This window comes from Lucilia sericata, unplaced genomic scaffold, assembly GCF_015586225.1.
Source record: "Lucilia sericata isolate MDLA Ls3-8-SP2 unplaced genomic scaffold, ASM1558622v1 Contig000759F_arrow, whole genome shotgun sequence".
NCBI classification, from domain to species: domain Eukaryota; kingdom Metazoa; phylum Arthropoda; class Insecta; order Diptera; family Calliphoridae; genus Lucilia; species Lucilia sericata.
The window spans coordinates 138,035-160,327 of NW_023994756.1; the positions used below are offsets into that span (position 1 = coordinate 138,035).

Here is a 22,293-nt window from a genome sequence, read left to right on the forward strand (position 1 = left end):
TTACTTTACAGTCGATGGTGGCTTTAATCGCAAGGCTTGTTTCTGGGATTTTGTCAGACACCTCGACCGCTTGGATGCTGTTCTCATGACCCGCTTGAACAATTCAAATATCCAGGGCCTGAGTTCAGTGGTAGAACGTAAACGTGATGCCCATGTCTATCCACAGATTGGCCACTTCTTTTGCAATGTTCCCGATCGCAAGGGTGGTTTACCTAGTCCCGATGGTGACAAAGATCGCAATCCCTTATTAGTGGATCTCTTCGAAAGAGGCCACAATCTAGTCAGTGATCTAAAGTCATTGGATCTTAAACCACAAACTTGTTTCCGTGCCCCCGAGCCCATTAATCTTTATCACAAAGTTGGCCATGGTACTTTGGATATGTATGTCATAAGTCCTTCTCGTGACTCTAAGGAAGTGAAGGAGTTTATGCAAAAATGGCACTCAGGCGATCAACGCTTATTTGCTTCACGTGACTCTAGGGATTTTAATTTCCCTTTACAAAACCTGGTATCTATATGTGCTCTGTTGGTTTGGCAGCCCGCAAATCCCGATGACTCCATAACACGTATACTCTTCCCTGGCAGCACTCCCGACTTTAAGATCCAAGAAGGTCTGGAGAAACTTAAACATTTGGAATTCATGAAGCATTCCACTTGCACTGCCAAATCTATAGCACCTGCCATACAAACTGTGGTGACCACACGTAAAACTCTCAAGTCTGCCCTCGAGCCGGCTGCGCCCATTACTACCAAGCCTTCGAAATTCATGCCAGTAGCGGCTGCAGCTGTTGCCGTGCAACAAGACAACAAAATGAAAGAAGCCGTAGCTTCTTCAGCCGACGAAGACAAAATCGAAAAAATCTATCAAGAAGAGGAAAAGCATTTACCTCTTAAGAAAAAAGAAGACTCCGTGGAGACTGATGAACAAGCAGTCGAAACCGGAGATGAGGCTCTACCCGAACCTACAGCTGACACCGCCAGCAAGGATGGTGATCAAGTTGATGGTGAACAGGTAGAAGACAACAAAGAAACTACAGAGAAGAAGGTGGAAGTTGTAATTGTTAAGCCACAACCTCAGGCACCACCTCCTGCCAAAGAAATAATTGAAACTGCTGAACCTATTAAACCAGCTGCTAAAGCCGCAAAGGCCAAGGCGGAAAAACCCAGAGCTGAAGTTAAGCCCTTAGTCAGATCTCGAATTGACACTAGGCCACCCAAGTCATTGGAACGTAAAGTGGTCAAGAAAGATTTGGCCGAAAAGAAGAGCTCACCCACTGCTACACCACGTAAACAGGACGCCGCCAAAGCTGCTACCAGAGAAGTCAAATCCAAGATTATGACCAGAGCTGCCAAAGCTAGCCCTAGCAGCACTCCAGCCAAAAGCACTAAAGAAGCCAATAATCGCAAGGTTTTGGAATCAAAACAACAAACTATTAGACAGACCTCAACCACTACCTCCAGACGTGTCACCACAACTGCTGAAAGAAAAGCTACTGAGCCACGCAAACCTATATCTCGTCGTCCTCGTGGTGCTTCACCCTCAAAACGTGCTCCTGGTAGTCCTATTAAGGCTGCTAAGCCAAAGGTGGCTGATATGAAGAAATCCAGACTAGATAAGGGTGGTACCACCGACTCCAGCTTGGTGTCCACACCTTCGGCTGATGAGCAAGCTGCTGCCAAGAAACTACAAGATTTGACTGCTTCTCAAGAATTAGATGCTGAAAAACAACGTGAACTCGATGATCTTAAAGAAGAACAAGAAGTCGTTAGAGAAATTGAGGCAGTTTTCAGCCGTGACGAAATGAAACGCCAACAGCAAATTAAAGCTGAAATAAGGGAAGTTCCTAAACAAGACAGCACCACAGAAGCCGACGAAGAAGATGAATATTTGATTATCGAAAAGGAAGAAGTAACCGAAGATTCTATGGTAGAGAGCAGCATGACTAAAGAAGAAGAAATCCAGAAGCATCAACGTGACTCACAGGAATCTGAAAAGAAACGCAAAAAGAGCGCTGAGGAAGAAATTGAGGCTGCCATAGCCAAGGTCGAAGCTGAAGAACGTAAAGCCAGATTAGAGACAGCTACCTCAGCTGATAGAAAGGATGAAGAAGAGGTAGCCGAAGAAGCTGAGGAAGCGGCAGAAGAAGAGGAAGAACCTGCTGAAGAAGAAGGCGATAAAGTCTGTTCACCCGTTAAAACAGAGCTCAAAGCAGAAGTCCAAGATATTATTACTGCAGCTAAAGATATTGTTAAGTCCAAAACAGACGAACAATTGGCCAAAACTGATGAAGAGCTTTCTTCTGTAACTCCTGAAGAAAAAATAAGCAGTGCTAAGAAAACTTCAGATACCAAAGATGATTTAGTGGGCATACCCATTGAACCTATACCTGCCAACTTGCAAGAAAGTCTTCCCGAAGAGAAATTCTCAGCCACCATTGAATCAGGTGCCACTACCGCTCCAACTCTACCCGAAGATGAACGTATACCCTTAGATGAGATTAAAGAGGACCTGGTAATTGAAGAGAAATATGTCAAAGAAGAAACTAAAGAAGTTGACGCTATTGCTGCTGCCACAGCTGTTACAGCGGTTATGCCACCTTCCGAGCCCAGTGCTGAACCTAAAGAGATTCCATTGCAAAAGATCACTGTCGGTCTCGCAACAGCTGAACGTGTTCTTCCCATGAAAATGACCTTTGATGCTCAACAGAATCTTATGCGTGATGTTGTTAAAACTCCAGACGAAGTGGCAGATTTGCCAGTTCACGAAGAAGCTGATTTAGGTGTTTACGAAAAAGAAGCACAAGAGAGTGGTAAATCAATTTCACAAAAGGAGGAATTGGCTAAAGAAGAAAAAGAAACTGAAGAAAAAGAAATTGAACAGCCAACAGAAGAACTGCCAAAAGAAATATCTGAAAAGGAAAAAACTCCATCACCAACAGAAAAAATTGCATCACCTGTTGAAAAGTTACCAACACCTACTGAAAAGCCTGCATCTCCTGTTAAAGAAGATGTAGTTGAAGGAAGAGCTGAAGAAGCATTGGTAGAGAAACCTACTTCTCCAATTGTTGCACTTCCTGCAGAAGAAAAGAAGGAAATTACTGAAAAACCATTGGAAGCCACTAAGGTTTTAGAAACTCAAGAGAAGAAAAAATCTATAAGTTCACCAGATGAAAAAGAAATTAGCGATATAACCTCTGAAGATGAAGTACCCGCTCAAATGCCAACAACTAAAGCTCCTGAAAAACCACAAGAACATGACGACACTGTCTCAGTAGACAGTCCTCCAACTATAGAGGAGGCTATAGAGGTAGAAATTCAAAAATCACTACAAGCCAGCCGCAAAGCTTCAGCTGAACCCAAAGAAGCCGAAGAGAGAAGAAAATCTACCATTTCCGTTACCGAAAGCAAAAAAGATGAAAAATCTCCAATTGAATCTAAGGAGCCATCACGCCAAGCTTCAGTTACTGAGAGTGAAAAAGGAATTAAAGAAGAAAAATCACCTGTTGAATCTAAAGAGTCTTCACGACCAGTTTCTGCTGCAAGCAGTGAAAAAGATAAGAAACTTTCGGAAGAACTTGAAGAAGCTTCACGTAAAACATCAATTGCAGAAAGCAAGAAGGATGAAAAATCACCTGCTGAATCTAAAGAACCTTCCCGTCCAGTATCTGTTGCTGAAAGTGAAAAGGATAAAAAATCCGCTGAGGTATCTAAGGATGTTTCGCGAAAGGCATCCATTGCCGAAAGCAAAAAAGACGAAAAATCACCTGCTGAATCTAAAGAACCTTCACGTCCTGTTTCTGTCGCCGAAAGTGAAAAAGATAAGAAATCTCCAGAAGAGTCTAAAGATGTTTCACGAAAACCATCAACTGCAGAAAGCAAGAAAGATGAAACAGCACCAGCAGAATCTAAAGAACCTTCACAACCAGAATCTGTAGCCGTTAGCGAAAAGGATAAAACATCTCCAATGGAATCGAAAGAACCATCACGTAAGCCATCAATTGCTGAAAGCAAAGAAGATGAAAAGTTATCATCCAAGGAACCTTCACGACCAGTATCGGTGGCTGAAAGTGAAACAGATAAGAAGTCGATAGAAGAAACAGGAACTGAAATTAAAATGGATACAGAGATTTCTAAACCAGTATCAATTCCTACAAGCGAAAAGGACAAAGAATCACCCGTGGAATCAAAAGAACCATCACGTAAGCTATCAATTGCAGACAAGAAATCTCTTGAAGAATTAGAATTATCTCGCAAGACATCAGTTGCAGAAAGCGAAAAAATAGAAAAATCTCCAGCCGAATCAAAAGAAATTTCTCAGCCAGAATCTGTAGCCGAGACTGAGAAAGAAAAAGTAACGCCTCAAGAGTCCAAAGAACCATCCCGCAAGTCTTCAATTGCAGAAACTAAGGTAGAAGACAAATCACTTGCGGAATCTAAAGAACCCTCACGACCAAGCTCCGTCACTGAAAGCGAAATTGATAAGAAATCAGTTGAGGAAGTAGATGTTTCACGCAAAGCATCTGTGGCAGAAAGCAAGAAAGACGATAAATCCCCAGAAGAATCAAAAGCAGTTTCTCGACCAACATCTGTAGCTGTAAGCGAAAAAGATAAAACATCGCCCGCCGAATCTAAAGAACCCTCACGACCCGTATCTGTAGCCGAAAGTGAAGCTGAAAAGAAATCAATTGAAGAACTGGAAACCTCTCGTAAACCATCAATTGTTGACAGCAAAAAAGATGAAAAATCTCCAGTAGAATCTAAAGAACCATCACTACCATCGCCAGTGGAATCTAAAGAACCCTCTCGACCTGTATCAGTTGCCGAAAGTGAAGCTGAAAAGAAATCAATTGAAGAACTGGAAACTTCCCGTAAACCATCAATTGTTGAAAGCAAAAAAGATGAAAAATCACCAGTTGAATCTAAAGAAATTTCACTACCAGTATCTGTTGCTGCTAGCGAAAAAGATAAAACATCGCCTATGGAATCTAAAGAACCCTCTCGACCAGTATCAGTTGCTGAAAGTGAAGCTGAGAAGAAGTCAATTGAAGAACTGGAAACTACACGTAAACCATCAATTGCTGAAAGCAAAAAAGATGAAAAATCACCAGCTGAATCCAAAGAACCTTCACTACCAGTATCTGTTGCTGCTAGCGAAAAAGATAAAACATCGCCTGTAGAATCGAAAGAACCCTCAAGACCAGTATCAGTTGCCGAAAGTGAAGCTGAGAAGAAATTAATTGAAGAAGTGGAAACTTCACGTACACCATCAATTGCTGAAAGCAAAAAAGATGAAAAATCACCAGCTGAATCCAAAGAACCTTCACTACCAGTATCTGTTGCTGCTAGCGAAAAAGATAAAACATCACCTGTAGAATCGAAAGAACCCTCTCGACCAGTATCAGTTGCCGAAAGTGAAGCTGAGAAGAAATCAATTGAAGAACTGGAAATTTCCCGTAAACCATCAATTGTTGAAAGCAAAAAAGACGAAAAATCACCAGTTGAATCCAAACAACCGTCTGTTGATGCTAGCGAAAAAGATAAAACATCGCCTGTAGAATCGAAAGAACCCTCAAGACCAGTATCAGTTGCAGAAAGTGAAGCTGAGAAGAAATCAATTGAAGAACTGGAAACTTCACGTACACCATCAATTGCTGAAAGCAAAAAAGATGAAAAATCACCAGTTGAATCTAAAGAACCTTCACTACCAGTATCTGTTGCTGCTAGCGAAAAAGATAAAACATCGCCTGTAGAATCGAAAGAACCCTCAAGACCAGTATCAGTTGCAGAAAGTGAAGCTGAGAAGAAATCAATTGAAGAACTGGAAACTTCACGTACACCATCAATTGCTGAAAGCAAAAAAGATGAAAAATCACCAGTTGAATCTAAAGAACCTTCACTACCAGTATCTGTTGCTGCTAGCGAAAAAGATAAAACATCGCCTGTAGAATCGAAAGAACCCTCACGACCTATATCAGTTGCCGAAAGTAAAGCTGAGAAGAAATCAATCGAAGAACTGGAAACTTCCCGTAAACCATCAATTGTTGAAAGCAAAAAAGATGAAAAATCACCAGTTGAATCCAAAGAACCTTCTCTTCCAGAATCTGTTGCTGCTAGCGAAAAAGATAAAACATCGCCTGTAGAATCGAAAGAACCCTCAAGACCAGTATCAGTTTCCGAAAGTGAAGCTGAGAAGAAATCAATTGAAGAACTGGAAACTTCACGTAAGTCATCAATTGCTGAAAGCAAAAAAGATGAAAAATCACCAGTTGAATCTAAAGAACCTTCACTACCAGTATCTGTTGCTGCTAGCGAAAAAGATAAAACATCGCCTGTGGAATCTAAAGAACCTTCACGACCAGTATCTGTTACCGCAAGTGAAATGGGTAAGAAATCTGAGGAAGCTTCCGAAGATGTGTCACGAAAATCATCCATTGCCGAAAGCAAGATAGATGAAAAATCTCCTGTTGAATCCAAGGAACCTTCCCGACCAGTATCTGTAGCTGAAAGTGAAGCAGACAAAAAATCCGCTGAAGACTCTAAGGATGTATCAAGAAAGGCATCAATCGCTGAAAGCAAGAAAGACGAAAAATCTCCCGTAGAGTCAAAAGAACCCTCACGACCAGTATCTGTTGCCGAAAGTGAAAAGGATAAAAAATATAAAGAAGCTTCCGAGGATGAGTCACGCAAAGCATCTATTGTCGAAAGCAAAAAAGATGAAAAATCTCCTGTTGAATCCAAGGAATCTTCCCGACCAGTATCTGTTGCTGAAAGTGAAGCCGACAAAAAATCCCTTGAAGATTCTAAAGATGAATCACGAAAGGAATCAATTGCAGAAAGCAAGAAAGACGAAAAATCTCCTGCAGAGTCTAAAGAACCCTCACGACCAGTATCCGTTGCCGAAACTGAAAAGGATAAGGAATCTAAGGATGCTTCTGAAGATGTGTCACGAAAATCATCCATTGCCGAAAGCAAGAAAGATGAAAAATCTCCTGTTGAATCCAAGGAACCTTCCCGACCAGTTTCTGTCGCTGAAAGTGAAGCAGACAAAAAATCCGTTGAAGGGTCTAAAGATGTATCAAGAAAGGAATCAATTGCAGAAAGCAAGAAAGACGAAAAATCTCCTGAAGAATCTAAAGAACCATCACGACCAGAATCTGTTGTTGAAAGTGAAAAAGATAAGAAGCCTGAGGTAGATTCCGAGGATGTTTCACGAAAGGCATCCATTGCTGAAAGCAAGAAAGAAGAAAAATCGCCTGTAGAGTCTAAAGAACCCTCACGACCGGTATCTGTTGCCGAGAGTGAAAAGGATAAGAAATCTGAGGTAGCTTCCGAGGAGGTTTCAAGAAAAGCATCCATTGCTGAAAGCAAGAAAGATGAAAAATCTCCTGAAGAATCTAAAGAACCTTCCCGACCAATTTCTGTAGCTGAAAGTGAAGCAGAAAAAATATCTACTGAAGACTCTAAAGATGTATCACGAAAGGCATCCATTGCTGAAAGCAAGAAAGAAGAAAAATCTCCTGTAGAGTCTAAAGAACCCTCACGACCGGTATCTGTTGCCGAGAGTGAAAAGGATAAGAAATCTGAGGTAGCTTCCGAGGAGGTTTCAAGAAAAGCATCCATTGCTGAAAGCAAGAAAGATGAAAAATCTCCTGAAGAATCTAAAGAACCTTCCCGACCAATTTCTGTAGCTGAAAGTGAAGCAGAAAAAAAATCTGCTGAAGACTCTAAAGATGTATCACGAAAGGAATCAATCGCTGAAAGCATGAAAGATGAAAAATCTCCTGTAGAGTCTAAGGAACCCTCACGACCGGTATCTGTTGCCGAGAGTGAAACGGATAAGAAATCTGAGGTAGCTTCCGAGGAGGTTTCAAGAAAAGCATCCATTGCTGAAAGCAAGAAAGATGAAAAATCTCCTGAAGAGTCTAAAGAACCTTCCCGACCAATTTCTGTAGCTGAAAGTGAAGCAGAAAAAATATCTGCTGAAGACTCTAAAGATGTATCACGAAAGGAATCAATCGCTGAAAGCAAGAAAGATGAAAAATCTCCTGTAGAGTCTAAGGAACCCTCACGACCAGTATCTGTTGCCGAAAGTGAAAAAGATAAGAAATCTGAGGAAGCTTCCGATGATGTTTCACGAAAAGCATCCATTGCTGAAAGCAAGAAAGACGCAAAATCTCCTGTAGAATCTAAGGAACCTTCCCCACCAGTTTCAGTAGCTGAAAGTGAAGCAGGCAAAAAATCCGCTGAAGACTCTAAAGATGTATCAAGAAAGGATTCAATCGCTGAAAGCATGAAAGACGAAAAATCTCCTGTAGAGTCTAAGGAACCCTCACGACCGGTATCTGTTGCCGAAAGTGAAAAAGACATGAAATCTAAAGAAGCTTCCGAGGAGGTTTCACGAAAAGCATCCATTGCTGAAAGCAAGAAAGATGAAAAATCTCCCCTGGAATCGAAGGAACCTTCCCGACCAGTTTCTGTTGCTGAAAGTGAAGCAGAGAAAAAATCTGCTGAAGACTCTAAAGATGTATCACGAAAGGAATCAATCGCTGAAAGCAAGAAAGATGAAAAATCTCCTGTAGAGTCTAAGGAACCCTCACGACCGGTATCTGTTGCCGAAAGTGAAAAAGATAAGAAATCTGAGGAATCTTCCGATGATGTTTCACGAAAAGCATCCATTGCTGAAAGCAGGAAAGATGATAGATCTCCTGTAGAATCTAAGGAACCTTCCCGACCAGTTTCTGTTGCTGAAAGTGAAGCTGACAAAAAATCAGTAGAAGAGAAAGATGTATCGAAGAAATCAATTGAAGAACTGGAAACTTCCCGTAAACCATCAATGGTTGAAAGCAAAAAAGATGAAAAATCACCAGTAGAATCCAAAGAACCTTCACTTCCAGAATCTGTTGCTGTCAGTGAAAAAGATAAAACGTCGCCTGTGGAATCTAAAGAACCCTCACGACCGGTATCTGTTGCTGAAAGTGAAGCTGAGAAGAAATCAATTGAAGAACTGGAAACTTCCCGTAAACCATCAATTGTTGAAAGTAAAAAAGATGAAAAATCACCAGAACCTTCATTACCAGTATCTGTTGTTGCTAGTGAAAAAGACAAAACATCGCCTGTGGAATCTAAAGAACCCTCACGACCTGTATCAGTTGCCGAAAGTGAAGCTGAGAAGAAATCAATTGAAGAACTGGAAATCTCCCGCAAACCATCAATTGTTGAAAGCAGAAAAGATGAAAAATCACCAGTTGAATCTGAAAAAATTTCACTACCAGCATCTGTTGCTGCTAGCGAAAAAGATAAAACATCGCCCGCCGAATCTAAGGAACCCTCACGACCTGTATCTGTTGCAGAAAGTGATGTTGGGAAGAAATCAATTGAAGAACTGGAAACTTCCCGTAAACCATCAATTGTTGAAAGCAAGAAAGATGAAAAATCACCATTTGAATCCAAAGAACCTTCTCTTCCAGAACCTGTTGCTGCTAGCGAAAAAGATAAAACATCACCTGTGGAATCGAAAGAACCCTCAAGGCCAGTATCAGTTGCCGAAAGTGAAGCTGAGAAGAAATCAATTGAAGAACTGGAAACTTCCCGTAAACCATCAATTGTTGAGAGCAAAAAAGATGAAAAATCACCAGTTGAATCCAAAGAACCTTCACTTCCAGGATCTGTTCCTGTCAGCGAAAAAGATAAAACATCACCTGTGGAATCGAAAGAACCCTCTCGGCCAGTATCAGTTGCAGAAAGTGAAGCTGAGAAGAAATCAATTGATGAACTGGAAACTTCACGTAAACCATCAATTGTTGAAAGCAAAAAAGATGAAAAATCACCACTTGAATCCAAAGAACCTTCTCTTCCAGAATCTGTTGCTTCTAGCGAAAAAGATAAAACATCGCCGGTAGAATCGAAAGAACCCTCAAGACCAGTATCAGTTGCCGAAAGTGAAGCTGAGAAGAAATCAATTGAAGAACTGGAAACTTCCCGTAAACCATCAATTATTGAAAGCAAAAAAGATGAAAAATCACCAGTAGAATCCAAAGAACCTTCACTTCCAGAATCTGTTGGTGCAAGTGAAAAAGATAAAACATCGCCTGTAGAATCTAAAGATCCCACAAGACCAGTATCTGTTGCTGAAAGTGAAACAGATAAGAAATCTGAGGAAGTTTCTGCTGATGTTTCACGAAAACCATCCATTGCCGAAAGCAAGAAAGACGAAAAATCTCCTGAAGAATCTAAGGAACCCTCGCGACCAGTTTCTGTTGCTGAAAGTGAAGCAGACAAAAATTACGTTGAAGAATCTAAAGATATATCAAGAAAGGAATCAATTGCAGAAAGCAAAAAAGACGAAAAATCTGCTGAAGAATCTAAAGAACCTTCGCGGCCAGTATCAGTCGCGGAAGGTGAAGTAGACAAAAAATCTGTTGAAGATTCTAAAGACGCATCGCGAAAGGACTCAATTGCAGAAAGCAAGAAAGATGAAAAATCTCCTGTAGAGTCTAAGGAACCCTCACGACCGGTATCTGTTGCCGAAAGTGAAAAGGATAAGAAATCTGAAGAAGCTTCCGAGGAAGTTTCACGAAAAGCATCCATTGCTGAAAGCAAGAAAGATGAAAAATCTCCTGTAGAAGAATCTAAGGAACCTTCCCGACCAGTTTCTGTCGCTGAAAGTGAAGCAGAGAAAAAATCTGCTGAAGCCTCTAAAGATGTATCACGAAAGGAATCAATCGCTGAAAGCAAAAAAGATGAAAAATCTCCTGTAGAGTCTAAGGAACCCTCGCGATCAGTATCTGTTGCCGAAGGTGAAAAGGATATGAAATCTGAGGAAGGTTTCGAGGATGTTTCACGAAAAGCATCCATTGCTGAAAGCAAGAAAGACGAAAAATCTCCAGCAGAATCAAAGGAACCTTCTCGAACACTTTCTGTCGCTGAAAGTGAAGCTGGCAAAGAATCTGTTGAAGAGCCTAAAGATGTATCAAGAAAGGAATCAATTGCAGAAAGCAAGAAAGACGAAAAATCTCCTGAAGAATCCAGAGAACCTTCGCGGCCAGTATCAGTCGCGGAAAGTGAAGTAGACAAAAAATCTATTGAAGATTCTAAAGATGCAGGACGAAAGGAATCAATTCCAGAAAGCAAGAAAGATGAAAAGTCCCCTGTTGAATCCAAGGAACCCTCCCGACCAGTTTCTGCCGCTGAAAGTGATGCAGACAAAAAATCCGTTGAAGATTCTAAAGATGTATCACGAAAGGAATCAATTGCCGAAAGCAAGAAAGACGAAAAATCTCCTGGAGATTCTAAGGAACCCTCACGACCAGTATCAGTCGCGGAAAGTGAAGTAGATAAAAAATCTGTTGAAGATTCTAAAGATGTATCACGAAAGGCATCAATTGCAGAAAGCAAGAAAGACGAAAAATCTCCTGCAGAATCCAAGGAACCTTCGCGACCAGTATCTGTCGCCGAAAGTGAAAAGGATAAGAAATCTGGGGAAGCTTCCGATGATGTTTCACGAAAGGCATCAATTGCAGAAAGCAAGAAAGACGAAAAATCTCCTGCAGAATCCAAGGAACCTTCGCGACCAGTATCTGTCGCCGAAAGTGAAAAGGATAAGAAATCTGAGGAAGCTTCCGATGATGTTTCACGAAAGGCATCCATTGCTGAAAGCAAGAAAGACGAAAAATCTCCTGCAGAATCTAAAGAACCTTCCCGGCCAGTTTCAGTCGCTGAAAGTGAAGCAGGCAAAAAATCCGCTGAAGAGTCTAAAGATATATCACGAAAGGAATCAATCGCAGAGAGCAAGAAAGACGAAAAATCACCAGTTGAATCTAAAGAAGCTGCTGTAGTATCTGTTGATGACAAAAGGGATGATTCTAAAGAACCTTCACCAACTGAGTCAAAAGAAGTGTCTCGTCCTGTTTCAGCTACTGGAAGTTTCGAAGACTCAGAACAACAATCAGTTATTGAAGCTAAACAAGATGATGTTACAAAATCTCCAGTTACTGCTAAAGAAGCAGTGAAAGAAACTGTCCAAGAAGATTCCGTTGCAGCCAAAAAATCTCCATCTGCTGAAGCGATTTCACGGCCAACATCAATAGCTGAATCCATAATTTCCGAGCAAATTTCACCCTCCCAATTTGAAACTGTTTCCTCACCAGTAGATGAAGCCCCTAAAGAGCCTGAAGAAGACCTTAAAGCCAAAAAAGAGCAATTTACTATTGAACTAAAAGATACCGCAACAACTGGAAAATTACCAACAACATCCAGCCCAGTAGATGTTGCTGAAGGAGATTTTCCTGTAGAAGCTAAACAGAAGGTTGAAGATTTGCCACAGGAAACAAAGTTTGCTGTAACCGATACAGTTTCTACTCCAATTGATGAAGCAAGCGAACTTGAAAAAGACGTAGCCATAGCCGAAACTACTTCTTCTAAACCTTCTGTGACTGCTAGCCCTAAAGATGAAGATATTACTAAATCTAAAGAATCATCACGTCCAGAATCAGCAGCAGCAAGTGCTAAAGATGAGCCTATTGGTGTTACCGATGAAGATAAAAAATCGCCTTCACCTAAAGAAACGCTAGACATGGATAAAGTTTCACCCTCTCAAATCGAAACTGTTTCTTCACCAGTAGATGAAGCTGCTAAAGATTTGACGGAAGATATTAAAACCAAGAAGGAGCAATTCACTATTGAACTAAAGGATACAGCCGAAACTGGTAAGCTACCAACATCATCAAGTCCTGTTGATGTTGCCGAAGGTGATTTCCCAGAAAAACCCAAAGAACAAATACACGATTTAAAAGAAGAAACTAAGTTTGCCGTAACCGATACTGTTTCTACTCCTATTGATGAGGCCCCAGAGCTAGCTGAAGAAGCAGGAAGTGCTAAAGATGAAGCTGAATCTAAGGCAACTTCACGTAAATCTTCAAAGGAAGAGGTCACAACAAAGTCTAAGGAAACTTCTCCCACTGAGTCTAAAGATGATGACAAGAAATCTCCATCCTTCCCTAAAGATCTGCCTATTGCTAAATCTGCTGACACATGCAAAGTTTCACCCTCACAAATTGAAACTGTATCCTCCCCAGTAGACGAGGCTGCTAAAGAATTAATAGAAGATGTAAAAGACAAAAAAGAACACTTTACAATTGATATCAAAGCCACAACAGAGGCAGGACAACTACCTACAACATCCAGTCCTGTCGATGTTGCAGATGGTGATTTCCCACAAGCAATTAAACCACAAGTACAAGATTTGCAACAAGCTACTCAGTTTGCCGTTACTGAAACTATTTCTACACCAATTGATGAAGCCCCAGAACTTGAGGAGGTACTTGAAAAGGAATTTGTTCAAGTTGAAGCCAAATTAACCGAACAAGATTCCAAAACCGAGGCTAAACAAGAAGTCAAAGAAACTATTACAGAAAAAGTTGAAGAAGCTAAAACTGAATCCAAGGGTATATTCGGTACAATTACCGGGTTCGTAAAAGACGTCAAGGATATTTTCGCCAAAGAAACTGAAACAGTTGTCGAACAAGTCTCCGAACAAATCGATGAAGTCAAACAATCTGTTGATAAACTTGTAACAGATGTTAAGGAATCAACTGATGAAATTGCCAAAACTGTAACTGAAACTGGTAAAACAGTTATCGACGACATCAAAGAAACAACTGAAGACAGTCATAAGTTTTCTTCAGTTACTGATGATCAACTTGATGAATCAACTGAAATTGAAAAACTTAAAGATTCATCCCATACTTTAATTGATTTTTCACATAAACTCGAAGAACTAAAAGAGTCTGCAGCTGGTTTAGTAACAGAAGAAGTAGAAACAGCGCACACCTTCCCAGAAACTACTATAAAATCTACAGTATCCGATGAAAAAGACATTAAAGATTCCGTAAAGGACAAGATTGAAGAAACTGCCACTGATATTCAAACTTCTGTAGACTTTTCACAAAAACTTGAAGAACTAAGAGAGTCTACAGCTAGTTTAGTTACAGGCGTAGTGGAAACTACACACACCTTCCCAGAAACAACTATTAAATCTACAATATCCGATGTAAAAGAAATTAAAGATTCCGTAAAGGAGAAAATTGAAGAAACAGCTTCCGATGTCCAAACTTCTGTAGAGACTACTGTCCAAAAAGCCACCGACACAGTCGAGGAGATTAAAAAAGATGTCACCGAAACTGTTAGCGATAAAGTAACTGAACTCAAGGAAGAAAAAGACAAACTCGTTAGCACCGTTGAAGCTGAAAGCAAGGCTGCATTGAAAACTACAACTGATACTTTAGCTGAAATCAAGGAAACCACTGTAGATATGGTGAAAGACGTAAAGGAATCGATTACAAAACAAACTGACGAAATTACTAAAGATGCTAGCACAACTGTAGAGGATGTTAAAACAGCTGGTCAGGCATTGATTAAAGACCTACAAGAAGAAGTTTCAACTACTCTAACAGCTATTACTAAAGATATTGCAAAATTGGTAGATACTAGTGTCAAAGCTGCTACTGAGGAGGAGCAAAAGGAGGAAGTTGTTGAAGAAATTATCACAAAGACTGTAACATCTTTAACCAAGGAAACCCCCATTAAAGCTGAAGAAGATACTGTTGGCTTTACTTCAGAACTAAGAGAAACTCATATTACAACAATGGATTCACCTGAATTGAAAATTACAATTACCGAACGTGATGAAGCTGCCGTCTTGCATGATATTAAGGAAGAAGAAGAAGAACATCAACGTATCTCACCTCCAACAGAAGTGGGTCAAATTTTAGCTGAACCTTTGCCCATCAGACCGGTATCGCCCAGAGAAGAAGAAGTCTTTAAAATTGTGGCTGATGTTGCAAAAGTTTTGAAATCCGAAAAAGACATTACAGAAATTATACCCGACTTTGATGAAAAGCAACTAGAAGAAAAACTCAAATCTTCAGATGAGCTGGAAGCCGAATCGGCAACTGTACAAAGAATGTTAGTTACTGCCAGTAGTGAAGATGGTGGTGAGGAAATTGAAATTTGTCCCAAAGGCTCTATACAATTTACCCCAGCCCCCATTGCAGAAGGCGTTTCCGAAAAAGAAAAGCCCGTCTTAGACAAGGTACCCGCCACAGAAGTTGAATCAGAAAAATCATCACCCGATCTTAAATCTTCAGGCCCAGTTTCAATCGAAGAGAAAGATAAGATAGAAATCTCGGAAAAAATGCAGCTAAAAGAACTCAGAGGCAGGGATATTGCTGCAGATGAGTCCACCTCTAGCATGGACCTTGAATGGAGAAGAGAATCAGCCATCAGCACATATAGCGAAAAGGATTTGACAAGGGATGAAGATACATATGATGATAAACAAGATTTTCCATCTAGTCCATTGGAAGACAAAGAAAAAACCGAAACAAAAGATACTGAAGCTAAAGCAGCCACTGAATTATCTCGCCCCCAATCGGTAACTAGCCAAGGAAGTGCAAAGGAAGATGCTAAAGACACAGAATCGCGACGTGAATCTGTACTTTCTACAGCCGAATCTAAGAAAGATGATAAATCACCCGCTGCAGAACAAAAAGAGATTTCTCGACCCGAATCTACAGTTTCTTCCAAGGATGATGAAAAATCCGTAGAAAAAGATGTTGAATCACGTAAAGAATCAGTGACCAGTCAAATTAGTTCCAAGACTGAAGCAGAAAAAGAAGCATCTCGTCCAGAATCAGTAGCCAGCCACGTCAGCACTATGGCTGAAGATGAAAAAGAACCATCACGAAAAGAATCCTTAGTATCAACTACAGAAGAAAAACCAGAATCAAGACGCGAGTCTATCTTATCGGTAGCTGAAAGCAAAAAGGGTGAAAAATCTCCAGTGACAGAAGAAAAAGAAGCTTCACGCCCTGAATCTGTAGCCAGCCATGTCAGCACTAAGGCTGAATCAATTGCAGAAGAAAAACCAGAATCAAGACGCGAGTCTATCTTATCGGTAGCTGAAAGCAAAAAGGATGTTAAATCTCCAGTGACAGAAGAAAAACAAGCTTCACGTCCAGAGTCTGGGGCCAGCTCCAGGGGTGAGGTTGAAAAAGAACCATCACGCAAAGAATCCTTAGTTTCAACTACAGAAGAAAAACCAGAATCTAGACGTGAGTCTATCTTGTCGGTAGCTGAAAGCAAAAAAGATGACAAATCTCCTGTGACTGAAGAAAAAGAAACTTCACGCCCTGAATCTGTAGCCAGCCATGTCAGCACTAAGGCTGAATCAATTGCAGAAGAAAAACCAGAATCAAGACGCGAGTCTGTCTTATCGTTAGCTGAAAGCAAAAAGGATGATAAATCTCCAGTGACAGAAGAAAAAGAAGCTTCACGACCAGAGTCTGGGGCCAGCTCCAAGGGTGAGGTTGAAAAAGAACCATCACGCAAAGAATCCATAGTTTCAACTACAGAAGAAAAACAAGAATCTAGACGTGAGTCTATCTTGTCGGTAGCTGAAAGCAAAAAAGATGACAAATCTCCTGTGACTGAAGAAAAAGAAGCTTCACGTCCAGAGTCTAAAGCCAGCTCCAAGAGTGACGCTGAAAAAGAACCATCACGCAAAGAATCCTTAGTTTCAACTACTGAAGAAAAACCAGAATCTAGACGCGAGTCTATCTTGTCGGTAACTGAAAGCAAAAAAGATGTTAAATCTCCTGTGACCGAAGAAAAAGAACTTTCACGTCCAGAGTCCGGGGCTAGCACCAAGGGTGAGGCTGAAAAAGAGCCATCACGTAAAGAATCCTTAGTTTCAACTACCGAAGAAAAACCAGAATCTAGACGCGAGTCCGTCTTATCGGTTGCTGAAAGCAAAAAGGATGACAAATCTCCAGTGACAGAAGAAAAGGAACCTTCACGTCCGGAGTCTAAGGCCAGCTCCAAGGGTGAGGCTGAAAAAGAACTATCACGTAAAGAATCCATAGCTTCAACTACAGAAGAAAAACCAGAATCTAGACGCGAGTCTGTCTTATCGGTAGCTGAAAGCAAAAAGGATGACAAATCTCCAGTAATAGAAGAAAAGGAACTATCAAGGCCAGAATCTGCCTCTTCAAAGAGTGATGCAGAAAAAGAAGCATCTAGAAAAGTATCATTAATTTCAACTGCAGAAGAAAAGACAGAATCTAGACGTGAGTCTGTTGTATCAACAGTTGAAAGTAAAAAGGATGTTTCTGAAGAAAAGGAAACTTCACGACCAGAATCCGTAACCAGCCATGTCAGTTCCAAGACTGATGCTGAAAAAGAACCCTCACGAAAGGAATCTTTAATATCAGTTGCTGAAGAAAAGATTGAATCTAGACGTGAATCAGTTTTATCAACAACAAATGAAAGTAAAAAGGATGAAAAATCATCTGTATCAGAAGAAAAGGAACCCTCACGCCCAGAGTCTGTTGTTAGCACTAAGAGTGAAGCTGAAAAAGAACCATCACGTAAAGAATCACTAATTTCAAGCACAGAAGAAAAAGAAATGAAAAAAGAAGATAAATCTCCTGCCATCGAAGAAAAGGAACCTTCACGCCCAGAGTCTGAGGCCAGCTCAAAGGACTTGGCTGAAAAGGAACCATCTCGTAAAGAATCTGTAGTCTCTACAGCAGAAGAAAAAGTTGAACCAAGACGAGAATCTGTCCTATCAACAGCTGAGAGTAAGAAGGACGAATCATCTCGCCCTGAATCTGTAGCAAGTCATGTCAGTTCAAAGGGTGAAGTGGAAAAGGAACCATCAAGCAAAGAATCTTTAGTTTCAACCACAGAAGAAAAACCCGAAACTAGACGAGAATCTATCTTATCGGTAGCTGATAGCAAGAAAGATGAAAAATCTCCAGTAACTGAAGAAAAGGAACTTTCACGTCCAGAATCTGTAGTCAGCTCCAAGGCTGATGCAGAAAAAGTTGAATCAAGGCGCGAATCCGTTTTATCAACTGCCGAAAGTAAAAAGGACGAACAAGCTTCAGTGACTGATGAAAAGGAAACTTCTCGGCCAGAATCCGTAGCCAGCCATGTTAGCTCTAAGGTTGAAGCGGAGAAAGAACCATTGCGCAAAGAGTCTCTAATTTCAACCACTGAGGATAAACCAGAATCTAGACGCGAATCTGTTTTATCAACCGCCGATAGTAAAAAAGATGACAAATCTTCCGCCTCCGAAGAAAAGGAAGCTTCTCGTCCTGAATCTGTTGCTAGTCATGTCAGCTCAAAGGGCGAAGCTGAAAAGGAAACATCACGTAAAGAGTCTTTGATTTCTGTCACTGAAGAACAAGTAGAAACTAAACTAGAATCAACATTAACAGCTGTTGTAAGCAAGAAAGAAGAATCCTTAATTTCAGATGTAATCGAAACAACCGAAACCAAGAAAGATGAAGAAAAATCTGTCTCTCGTCCTGCCTCAGTTGCTAGTCATGTTAGTTCAGAATCTAAGAAAGAGGAGGACAAATCAAGTGAAGACAAGGATGCATCACGTCCCATTTCTGTTGCGAGTCACACAAGTCTAAAGAGCGACAGTGAGAAATATGAACAAGAAGCTACAGAAAAGGAGCAACAAACATCTTTTGCCTCCAGAAAAGAGTCAGTAGTATCTAATGCTGATGATAAATTGGAGTCTAAACGTGAATCCATTGTGTCCACCACCGAAAGTAAAAAAGATGAAACTAAAGAAACATCCCGCCCTGAATCTGTTGTCAGCAGTACTGACAAACAAGAAGTCAGAAAAGAATCTCTGATATCAAGTACCCAAGCTGATCAGGAATCTAGACGTGAGTCCATAATGTCCTCAGCCGAAAGCAAAAAAGATGACAAATCACCACTTATCGAAACTCAACAATTATCACGGGCCGAATCTGAGGCCAGCCATATTAGTTCTAAGAGTGAAGCTGGTGAAATGAAAACTATTGCAAGTAAAACCGAAGAAACTGTAACTTCCAGTGTCAGCAAGGATTCGGCTGCACAAATTGAAACCATAAAAGAATCAACTTCGGAAAAACAGGAATCTAAATCAGAAAGTATAACAGCCTCCACCGAAATCTCAAAGCAATCTCAAATAACAGTATCAGAAGATAAACAACAGTCAGTGGTTGAAAGTAAAAAGGACATTACCTCATCCATAGCTAGCTTAGCCAGCTCTAAGGATGATAAACGGGAAATTGTAACAACCATAACAGAAACAATTACCACACAAATAGTAGAGAGTAAAAAGGATGACAAATCATCCACCGCTAGCCAAGCTATTTCTAAGGATGATAAACAGGAAACTGTAACAAAAACCACAGCAGAAGTAATAACCAGTCAAGTGGTCGAAAGTGAAAAGGCCGATAAATCGGCCACACTTAAGGATGACAAAAAGGAAATAATAACAGAACAAATTACCACCCAAGTGTTGGAAACTAAGCAGGATGACAAATCATCAGAGATTAGCAAAGCCACATCCAAGGATGATAAACAAGAAATTGTAAAAACAACAACAGAAACAATCAGCACCCAAGTTTCCAGCAAATCAGATGAGAAATTCGCTAAACTTTCTGAAGAAAAACAAGACAGTCAAGTAAAGGTTACAGAAACCGTTAAGACTACAGTCGTTGAGAAACCTGTAGAAATGAAAACCTTGACTGAAACATCTACCACAGCTTCCACTACCAAACAAACCGCCCAGGAATTATTAGATGCCACTACCAAAGAGAGCAAAACAATTGTTACCGAAACAACACGTGTCATAAGTTCTCAATTGATCGACTCTTTACAGGAAGAAGATTCACGCAGTGAGTCGGTCAGTAGCAGTGTTAAAGTGGAAGAAGGTTCTCTACGTGAATCATTATCCGAAAAGGAAATATCCCGTTCAACAGAAACAAAAGAGTCTATCGATAAAACCGAACTGCTAACACACGCCGAAGATTCCCAGGCTTATTCGGAAGAATGTTCTTCGGAATCTATAGTCAGTGAAATTCAAACATCTGCCATGAGCAAGGCCGAAAAGGCTGAAACCAGTAAAATGTCTTCTACTTCGGAAACATCAGTTAAAGAGAGTCTAAAACAAACTGTTGAAGAATTCTTAGCAACTGAGAAAATAATTTCCACTAAGGAAATCATGAGTACATTTGATAGCATTAGCAAAGCCAAGACTGCCTCCTCAGAATCGCGCCGTGAGTCGACCCTTAGCCAGACTAGTGAGGGACGTCAGACTCACAGCGACCAAGAGGATGATGATGAAGACGATGAAGCCACCACTCATATTAAAGAGGGACGCTCAAAGTCAATAGCCAGCATAATGACCACTAGCATTTACAAACCATCCAAAGAAGTTAAGGTTAGCGAGACTTTGGGAGAAGAACTAGAAGAGTTTGTCAGCAAAGAGAAGTCACAAATTACCAAAGAATCCATGACTTTAGCTCAATCATATGAACATGAATTATCCGATCGTAAAACACCTCCTACTGCCCCTGTTAGTCCTGGTATTATGAAAACCACCATAAGTGCAGTGAGTGCAACCACAGCTGGAGCTGTAGCTACAGCTTCAGCTTCTGCCACAACAACCAGCACAACAAAAACCTTTATAACAGATACCACAAGCAGCACAACAACACATAGTGGTCCTTTGTCGCCCAGAGATATCAGTGGTAAATCCAGCCCCGGAGGTTTAACATCAGAAAGCCAATCTATACCCACACCCATGGGCAGAGAATCATTGACAGAGACCCCAGAATCCTCACCCAAACCAACATCACCTTTCCCACGGGTAACCAAAGAGGATCTTAAATCAGCTGCCAGTTATACAGCAGAACAAGTAGAGAAAACTGCTGCTGCCTTCTCAACTATCGAACAACAAGAAACTTCCAGCGTCAGCTCTTTGATTAAACAACACTCTGGCGAAGTGTTGCCCGAATTACATGAAGTCAGGGGTATAGAAAAAACTGCCGCCTTAAGTGGTAGCACAGAAAAGATTATCACCACCACCATAACAACTGTTACGAAAGTAATCTCCACCGATGGCAAGGAAATTGTGACTGAAGAAAAGACAATCACCACCACAGACTCAACAGATCCCGAAGGTGAAAAGGTAACAGTGACAACCACACGCACCACCAGCGAAAGCGATAAAAGTGATGTCATGCTGCCTAAAGAAGTAGCCATGTTACGTAGCATGTACCGCTCCTCAACTCCTGGCAGTGATGATGGTGTGGCCTATCTCAGTGACGACGAGGTACCAGCCTCACCCAGAAGTATCACTTCTTCCCATGGTGCCAGCTATGATTTGCAACGATCGGGCTCAGGTGTTAGTAAGAAATCCGACTTTGATTTGGACGAAAGTCAAGATGATATACCTCCACAATATGGCAGCGAGGAACTTTCAGCAGCCCGCTCCATAACAACCACAGGTTTTGTACACAAAATAGCTGATCCCATGAGCACTTCGTTCTATGGAGCACTGCCAGATACATTTGAAACCAAAACCTCACAACCAATCAATATACAAGGTACAACCACACATCTACAAACCTTTACGGAATCACCCATATCGCAGTCATCCGGTTCGGTAGAAAGTACCACCACACTTCCACACAAATTCTTAGAAGAGGCTGATATGGGCTTCGAACAGGCCCTTAAAGAACATGTGCAATTAAGAGGGGCCGACGTTATGTCCTCGGTTACAGCTAAATATTCCTACTCACCATCCAAAGCCGAAGAAGTCGAACAGACTGTAGCCAGTGCTGAGAAACCCAAATTCCCCTTGGGAAGTGTACAAAAATCACGTTTCACTGAGGGAGTTTGTGAGAAAGAAGGAGCCACTATTGTTACCACTACAACCACCACTGTGACCACTACACAAGGCGATGGCGCCAGTGCCAGCAGTAGAACCACAACGACTGAAACATCAACCACTTCCTCATCTGCTAGTGTAGATGATAAACTCAAAGAATGGGGTAAGCCTTTGGGTCTACCCTCACCTGCACCTATGGCTGCCGAAAGTGATGTACGCACCACACCCAAGAAGGAGCGCAGACTGGTGGCCACCAAGACAAGACTTAATAACGAAAAGAACTTACGCAAACGTTCCGAATCGCCCAACAAAGCTAAGAAGCCCTCACCCGTCTATGTTGATCTAACATATGTACCTCACAATGGCAACTCCTATTACTCGCATGTAGAATTCTTCAAGAGAGTAAGAGCACGCTATTATGTTTTCTCAGGCACCGAGCCCAGCCGTCAAGTGTACGATGCCTTACTGGAGGCAAAACAAACCTGGGAAGATAAAGAATTAGGTAAGTGGAAATAGTTAACTTGATAAGGGGCCAATATTAACTTTTTTCTTATATT

At 41.1% G+C, this 22,293-nt stretch overlaps 1 protein-coding gene across 3 annotated transcripts in view; it reads left to right on the forward strand.

Moving 5' to 3' along the window:
* Positions 1 to 22,293, forward strand: part of LOC119607898 (microtubule-associated protein futsch) — a 114,728-nt gene that overhangs the window by 91,386 nt on the left and 1,049 nt on the right. For all 3 annotated transcript variants that reach the window (XM_037962027.1, XM_037962029.1, XM_037962030.1), the window contains exon 7: positions 12 to 22,238. In XM_037962027.1, coding sequence (XP_037817955.1) covers positions 12 to 22,238 — 22,227 coding nt within the window. The remainder of the gene's footprint in view (positions 1 to 11; positions 22,239 to 22,293) is intronic.